At 44.1% G+C, this 8,957-nt stretch overlaps 1 protein-coding gene across 1 annotated transcript in view; it reads left to right on the forward strand.

The window, feature by feature from the left end:
- The first annotated feature begins 6,201 nt into the window (after positions 1–6,201).
- The window catches only part of LOC103912915 (3 beta-hydroxysteroid dehydrogenase type 7-like), a 14,904-nt gene continuing 12,148 nt past the window's right edge, over positions 6,202–8,957 (forward strand). The window contains 1 exon segment of the mRNA XM_009319324.1: positions 6,202–6,349. Within this exon segment, the coding sequence (XP_009317599.1) occupies positions 6,202–6,349 (148 nt within the window).

Here is an 8,957-nt window from a genome sequence, read left to right on the forward strand (position 1 = left end):
CATTTGAAGTGAATGCAGGGTTTTGCCAAGAGCTGATGCTTTGGGCTCCAGCATTCCTTTGCCTGCCTGTACTCTGAATTACAGCTGGAGGGTGATATAGTCAGAAGACAAGAAAACAATTAAAACTGCCCAAGTCAAGCAGGTTACTGACCTCAAGCAGTTATCCTGTATTCATAATCCTTTTGGGAGAATGAAATAAAGTCTCAAAAGTTTCAAATCTAGCACTAACTCTAAATCCAGTGCTAACTCTAGTGACAGCATGTATATAAATGATGCTGAATTAAATCAGTGTCTTAAAGAAGGCTGGCAACCAGCTCTTAACCTAAAACCAGTCACAAATACAAACAGCTCAGCTTTCCAACAGTGAGCGAATGACTGAGGTGCTGTACAGCAGCCCATGTCCCTCCGTTCACTACTGTGAGGGCAGTAGCTCTGTTGGGGGACAGCTAAGCATGGTGCAGCCACTGACACATTCTTGGCATAATCTTTCCATCTAAGAATTAAATGCGAAAAAAACCAACCCAACACCTGTTTCCCTATTTACAGGCTGATTACCATGTAGGAATTGAGAAGTACTTGATTACCTTTTTGTTGAATCGGGACCATCTTGGTCTTGATCACATGGACATTACAAGACATAGCTGGTAGCGTCTGGGAGATAACCCCTTTATGCCTACCAAAAGGTGGTGGAAAATCAGGCCCTGAAGACTGAGGGAAAAAAACCAGTTCAGTCTAAACGTGTACACTGGGCAGGTTGGTGCTAGCTGTAGTCGCTTGCCACATTAAGAAAGTGTCCTCATAGCAGTTTCAGGAACTAAACTAAACCAAAGCAATCTTTAAAAAGGGAAACAGCAAAATTTGGTTTCACTGGTCCTGTAGTTACAGGGTTGACTTTGGGGAAGAGGGCGTACAATGAGGCCGTTTTCACTTCCCTGACATTTTGGAGCCTTCACGCTGAATTGAAAGAGAAATTTTTCTTCCTCCGAGTTTGTCTTCCTGAATTCAGAGCTATTGCATTAGCTTGATGAGTGCTCTCGTCAAGTCATTCATATTGACTAGGATTTTGGATTTTAAATTATTTGAAACAAATTACTGGCAAGATGAAAGGAAATTTAATGGAAGTTGTTTGCAATGAATCCTGCCGAGTCAATTGTCAAAAGACTGGTTAGGTTTAGGTTGCAACCATTGTAATTACGGACTTTTCCAGATTTCAGTACGAGCTATGTAATTTTTTTCTCCCCGCACTTCTTGCTTTATTTAGCTACATCTCTCTCATGCGGTACTGTATCTTTAATTTGCGTGACAGTAGGATTGTACCAAGTGGACTTTCTCTCTCAGCTGGGGTTTCATTCCGCTCTACTTACAAAAGGGTTGGACCACACTGTTGTGCAGTCCCAGTTTAATTATGTTTTAAAGGTGAACACAGCCTCACATGCTGACATTAATGATACTCATGACTAAGCAAACCACTCCAACCACGTTTTCCATCTTAGGCAGGATACTAAGGTTCATTTTAGCCAGGGCATATAATGCATCTTGCCATGTCTGTGTAACTTAGAGAGTGGATTTATTTTGAATGCGTGCTCATTTAGAAATATATTCTAATTGAAATGTTTTAGTGCTTTATCTTCCATGCATACCGTGCAATACCATAGTGTGTTCTTTTCCTTTTTTTTTTTCCTAAGGCTTTTTTGAAATTCTTAATGTTTCTTTGAGCTCCAATGTGGTTTTGACTTGGATCAGTTCTGGTAGTAGCAATGCATTTTCCTTGCCTTGAGCTAACCAGAAGCAGCAGCAGCACATTGCACAACCAAAAATCTTTGCAATTCATGCACCCTCATGTTCACCAGCAATCGGGTACTCCTGGGAGGCGGAGAATGCTTCTCTGCAGAGTATCTAATTTGCACTTACTGTAAAGAACTGATAGCAACCCAGGGAAATAGGAATAAACTAGAGAGAAGAGCTCTCACCTGCTCCCACCAAACTCCACAGTAATTTTGCCATCAACTTTCAAAGGATCAGGCCAGAAAAATCAGATCCAGATCTTCAGCTAGCACGGAGTGGTGCTGCTTTCAGTGGAGCAGAGCACGTGGCTCACAAGCGGCTTTCGGAGAGTTTGGCTCTGGGACTGGGGTTCACTCCCAGTCTCTGCAATGAACTATTTTAATGTAGGAACCTGACCACTGTGACACAGGCTTCTAAAAGACAATCAGCTTCTGGAATTACTTCTTGATACAATTCATTGGAAATCCATTCTCCTCCACGTTTACAGCTTCTGTCTTACTCGAGATTACATTCCATTCTGGTGTTTGGTAGTATAGGAGTTTAAACTACTCGCAGTTTCTGTGATTGCATTGAAACCAAGCAATTCAAAGGTGCTATAATTGTTCACAAAGCACATTCCCATCCGTAGAAGGAAACGTTAACTTTTTCACTAGTTATTTTACACAGTATTTTTTTATTTATATCGGTGTGTTTCGTATGTGTGCAAATGGTCCCGGCTTCTCTCATTGTAATAAGCTTTACAACCATTTGGTGTTTTATAGAGCAGCCATATGCAGTATCTTGCAATCGTGTAATTTCTTAACTTAGAGCAAGAATAAATCTCATCTGACATGATGAACTCATTTATGGCAGGCTCTAATGTTTGTTGTAAACACGACCTGTTGGTTCCACCTCTTGCATGGTTACTTACCTGTTTTCATATTGCTATGTTATTGTTCAAAATATCTCTTTCTCTTTATTTGCTATGGGTTTTGTTACTGTATATGGAATGTTTTGTATTCAGCATTTTCTTACAGAGCAGAGTGGGAACAGTATTCAAGAACCCACAAATACCAAAGACCTTTCATGTAATGCACTGAGAAATAAACATACTGTAAATGAATATGATGTCAGGTGTCCTGTATTTACAAAGTTCAGAGCAAGTTCAAGCAAACTGCATCCTGAAATTAGGGCATCTGTTTTTCTTTCCTGACATCTCAACTTTCTCTATGTTTGCAGGTCTCTTAAAAAACAAGATTGTGCATAAAGACCCTGCTTCTGGTCATCTTCCGTGGGGTGGAGGGGGCAAAAAGGGCCTTCATCAGCTAAAGCCAAATCTGACCGTTTCCTTGCCCGTGATGGGACTGACTCTTCTGCAGATATTGGCTAGACTGCTTCAGCAAGCGTGGCTGCCATCTCAGAGGCCTGAGATTCGTCTCTAGGACGCGCTTAGTCACTGCTCTGCAGTCCCAACCATGCTAACCAAATACAGGGGCATATCCTGCCTTCATGGTGAGGCATTTAATTCCTAAAGCAGCCTAGGTAAGCCTTCAAGCAATGTCAACTTCGAGCATCTTGCTTTGCGTTGCAGAGCGAGGCACTACCTGGGTATGGCAGACTCTTCCTGCAGGAACAGCCCTCCCATTCCTGCAGGAGTTTGACGTCACTACAGATACAGGGATCGCAGCTTTCCCTCAGCTGAGCTAGGGCGCTCTGAGGACGGGCTGGCTGCAGCAGACTGTGCGACGGGGAAACAAGCCAGAGAGGGAATTCTGCAGTGCTTAAGAGCGTAAATTAAAATCTGTTGTTATCTGCAACTTGCCTCGCTTCCCCATAAGTTTCCTTACAGTTGAAGGAAGTCGAGTTGGCTAATCTAAGACAGCAACGGCTGCCCGGGCCCCCTCCCTGCAATGCCCTGGCACCTCCTGGGCACCTGCCTCCTCCAGAAGCGGCTGCGTTTGCCCACTTGCGCTTTCTCTGAATTTGCCTCTGGGCTTATGGAGACCCCCAGAGTCGTCACCTCTTGTGACAATTCAAACTGTTAGAAGAGGATGTGGTTAGGGACTTTTTTTTTTTAACCTTCCTACGATGGGAACAACTACCCATTTAGATGCAACTACCTGTCTGCTTGCTAAGGGAGGCTTTACTCTGCGTGAGCCTTGGCTGTAGGAGAGGACCTGGGCTGTGTTTGTCAGAGACGTGACAGTGCTGGTTTCTGAACTCGTTTTTTTAATCCTAACAAAAACGAGAGATATGTAAATCGCAGCCAATTTTTCCCCCCTACCAATCAGATTACACTGCAGATATGCAGATACCAATATTGTAGCAAAGGCTGAGTCTTGTAAACACTGAGAAATGTCCACAGCGTCAAGGTCTCTGCTTCGTGCAGCTTTTTACATCACTGATGAGGACACACTCAAGGTTACTTGATGCCAAACATTCCCATGCAGCACTTCTCTGGCTCTCTCAGGGTGTATTTATCTTGGTTTTTGTGTCCTAACACCTCCAACTCTGATATATTTATCCTTGCAAAAAGTCCTCTGAGGGAAGGCAGTTCTGTTAATCACTGCTGTACAGATTCGGAGTTGCTGGATAAAAGGCTAAACTAATTCCTCGGGACATTTGTGGCTGTGCTGGTCTGCCAAGCACCAAATTAGCATCAGGCCGGTGTTGGTCTCTGGGCCATTATGGCCACTGATTGTAATCACAGCAAGGGGAAACGGCGCTTTTCCTAACGCTTAGCACAGCACAAGAAAAATCAATGGCAGAGTTGAACAGATTGAACTTCTAGCAGGAGCTGATTGAAAGAAAAATATATATTCACAAATGAAACACAGTCACTCTTTGAATACGCTGCCTTAACTCTTCATTAACCACATCCTCAGCAGCAACTTGCTATACAGCTTACTTGTTAAAAGCAGACAAGCATTAACGCTGGAGTAAGACTGGCTCTGACAATATACAATATTTTCTACATTCACGCAGTTGGAACTGCTCTCCACGTTTCAGCCTGTTGTATGTGACCAGGGAAGGGCTACCAGGAGTACCCCCACCCCAGCGCAGCCTGAATCAGCATCTGTAACCCACGCTCACAGACTGGGGAACGCAGTGATCCTACTATGGGAACAAACTCATCCTAAGCTTCCCAAGCAACACTATGGCCAGAAAGGCAACTACTACGCTGTGCATATTATAAAGAGAAAGTAAGCAGGGAGATTATATTATCCTATTTACCACTGCTACCTCTCTTAGGACAGTGTGTCTACAGTTCACCAAAAATGGTGACAAGTTGGTTCAAAGATGGATTGGAAAAAATTTGACTACTCCAGACTCAAGGAAATAATTTGCTTGGCATCGAAGTGAGACTGGTAGCTGATCAGGTCTGACTTGGTTATCTCTGAGGCTCTTTATGAGCAGAGAGAAACAGCCGTGCCAGAGGGGCAGTCTTCCCTCCCCACATCCCAATCTTAGGACAGGATCAAGCACCCTTAGACAAAGCCGATCCCATTTTTTTTTTATCCAAATGACAAACTGAATAGCACACACGCTTTACAGCCTAGCAAGGAAAAGGTATATTAGCCACTGTCTGGCAGATAAAACACAACAGTGCACTCTTTTAACGATGATGATAATTAACCATTGTAACAATTTGCCAGAGGATGTGGTAGAGCTTTTACTCCTAGACATTTTTCAAATTAAGAGAGGACTTTCTCCTCCTAAACATATGAGAGAGAGAGTGTGTGTATGTATGTATATATTCCAACTCAAAGAAGAATTCATTCAGGAGAGCCATACTAGATAATCAAACTGGTACAGTCAGTGATCATAAAGTTGCAGATGACCATTCCTGACCCTGCCTGTATTGTGCACAACACAGCTCAGCACTGGATAGATCTGCTGCTATACACCATCTATACAAATTCACTAGTGCATGGGAACAAGATCTTTGTAGCTTCACACTAAAAGATGGCTGCGCTAAGCACATCTCTAGGACACACCATCTTTGTGCAGCACCCAGAGAGATCTAGGCTACAACGACTGACAACCCGGCCCGTGGGAAAGGGCTGTCCAGGATGGAAAACTTCTGGCATCAAAATTTTGGACTGAGACTGGCCACATACCAGGGCAGGTGGAGGTATGTGCCTCCACAAGGAGGTGCCCCGCTGATCACGGGCTACCATGCTAGAAGGGAAAGGCTGAGTCAGAGAGCCCAGAATTGGCCTGCACGCAGCATTGGTATGTCTGTGGCAGCACTGTGCCAATGCAAACCTGATTTATATATAACTGGATGGAGTTAATGTTCAGCCAGTAACATTATATGACAGTTAAACTTTAGACTTAGTTCAGAAAACATATTGGCTGAGAGATTAACAGTGCGCGATAGGATCTTGGCAGCAACTTTCTCTCTACTACTCAACCAGAAAAACATCTTCAGAAATGGATAGAGCCTGGGTCTACCTGGTGACAGGAGGACGTGGTTTTATTGGGGAGAAGATCGTAGAGTTCCTGCCTCAACAAGACTGCATCAAAGAAGTCAGAGTTTTTGATTCAGTAGCAAGAGAAGAAATAGAAAAATTCACCACAGGTAAGAAAAGGGCATCAGCTTCTATTTAGCGGCCATAACCCTCCCTTTCAAGACAGCTGGTATTATGTTGGAGATGCCACAGTTACAGGCACGGGGTAGGAACGTGGATTATACAGACTGGATGAAGAATAACTTCCAGCTCAGAGAGGTTTCTCGGCATAGGACTAAATCAAAGCAAAAAGATCCATAGTGTGTGTAACTCCAAGAGATATATCACACGGGGGATCTAAGTCCCCACTCAGGGATCAGTTGTATGGAGCAACATGCACACCGAGTACCTGACATGGGAACTCGGCTACCCAGTTGCTTCTGCTCAACCAGTCTGACTAACAGCAAAGGGACAAAAACCCCATGCTCCTGAACTGCTCCAACCAGTTACCAATTCTGAGAAAAATAACAAAAAAACCCTGACAATAATAGAACAAGCTCAGCACGTGCTGCAGATATTGTGAAATAAATTACTGAAATAATTGAGAGAAACCTATAGCAGCCTTACAGTGCTGCACATAAAAAAGGAAGAGGTGAGTCTCAGTAAACACGCTCAAAGTGACTAAATTCATCCATTTGATCATATTCTGAGAGCTGCCTTCTGATGTTTCACCAGGGTTGATTACAGTGAGATATGTTGGGGAAAAACAACCTGTTTTACTGGATTTGACAATACCCACACAAAACAAGCCAATGCAGCTCATGGGTTAATGGTGGGCTGGGTCCCCCTCTCTCTGACTGTCCAAACCTTCAGCCTGCTTCAAACGAGAGAGGAAAAAATGATAAGGGAGATCCTGTCTGTTAGGAGATCTCAATAGAAAGGAGATATACTTAAAGCAAGTTAAAAGATTCCCAGGGAAATATCACTATCAGAAACCCTCCCTAGGCAGATGAACTCACCAGACTGGTTTCCCCAGGCTTCAGGTAGCCAATTGCCTTAAAAGCACCTATAACTGAAGAAAAAAAATGTTTAAACCTTAAGAAGCTGCCATAATCCCTGCTCCAGGAGAGGTCTGTGGCCTAACGCCACAGCAAATCACATAAAAATGAGGCAGAAGCATCCCTGAGGGGCCATCCCAACCCCCGTCCCCCTGCCCCAAGGCAGAATCAGCTCGTCCACAACCTTCCCGACAGATGTTTTTCCATCCCATTCCCAAGCCACCTCAGGCACCCAATTCCTGCACCGTCAGGCCATTTTTGTTGGTACAGTCTAATCTGCAATTTAAGTCCTTGACTTCTCATCTAACCTTACAGGTAGAATAGGTTAATGCTGTCACTTTTTACAACAATCTTCATCGTTTGAAAAGCACCCCTTTCCACTCCACGCTGTTTTCCCCTTTAGGCCAAAATGGCTCTCGTGCACTCCTCCGTCCTCTGCAGCTCACACTTCCTCTATCTCTGGGCATTGGTGTTGCTCTCTTCTGGAAGAAGGGCACGGAGGTTGGACAGAGAGGCCAGCTGTGGCCTTCCCAGTGCTGAGTAAAGCTGATGGATGTATTTCTTCTGTCCTGCAAACTATTCTCCTCCTTGTACCTGTCAGTACAATTATGCCTGTTTCACAGCTGCAAGACCCTGCTGACAGGCGATAGCTCCTAAACTGTCCTGGCTCAACTTAATTCTTTCACGAAGACCCATTGCCTCTTCCCTACTAAGCCCAATATCCTCTCTTTGTCCCTATCAAATTTCACTTTTTTTTTTTCCCCCCAGACTCTATTAGTTACGTTCAGCTCGTACTTTAATCCTCCAGCGTACTTGGAGTCCCTCCCAGTCTGATGTTATCTACTGATTTAATGAACAAATCTGCCAGATTCTTGATGAAAACAGTAAAAAAGACTCAAATACAGCAATAAGCCCTGGCGAGCCCCAGGGCAGCCACCTACCACAGCTGGCAGTTCCCTGAGGACTGTAATTCAGCCAGCTTTGCGCTCACCCTAACGTGGCTTACTTAGACCATGTTTTACTGACTTGCTTATGAGAATGACACAGAGTTTCCAAAGCCCTTCTAAAATCAAGATAGATGACATCGACCTGTAACACAATATCCGTGCAGCCTGTTAACTTGTCGTAAGAACAAAGGAGATTTATCTGACTTGATTTGTTCTTGACAAATCCATGTCAGCTGCTTCTATTCTCCTTATTATCCCACAGGTGCTCACACACATGTTGTTTAAGTGTGTGTTCCTGAATTTCCTGGGGTTGAAATCAAGCTGTTCTGTAATTTCCTGGCTCTTCTTTACCTCCTTTCTAAGCACAGGTGTTTCATTTGCTCTGCTGCAGCCTTCCAGTGCCTCCTCCAAAAGTTCTCCAAAGTAGCTGATAATGCAATAAAGCTGCAGTGACACCCCTCACCTCTTCAGTAGCCCTGGATAAAGCTCATCAGGCCTTATCAATTTGAAAATATCTCCTGGTTGCCTTGTGTCCTCCCTGGTTTTGGCTGAGCTCTCAGCATTCTCTTGCTGGTCTTAATTGCACCAGCTGCCTTAAGACAGATGATGTGAAAGAGACTATTTAACACTTCAACCTGACTGGTTATGGGCTTTCCCTCACCACCAAGAAGTAGCAAAATCCCCCACCACGAGGCTGCTGACACCCTGCTCCACCTTTCAGCACTGACAAAGCC

The sequence above is a fragment of the Pygoscelis adeliae genome, unplaced genomic scaffold (genome assembly GCF_000699105.1).
Source record: "Pygoscelis adeliae isolate BGI_AS28 unplaced genomic scaffold, ASM69910v1 Scaffold282, whole genome shotgun sequence".
In the NCBI taxonomy this organism is placed as follows: domain Eukaryota; kingdom Metazoa; phylum Chordata; class Aves; order Sphenisciformes; family Spheniscidae; genus Pygoscelis; species Pygoscelis adeliae.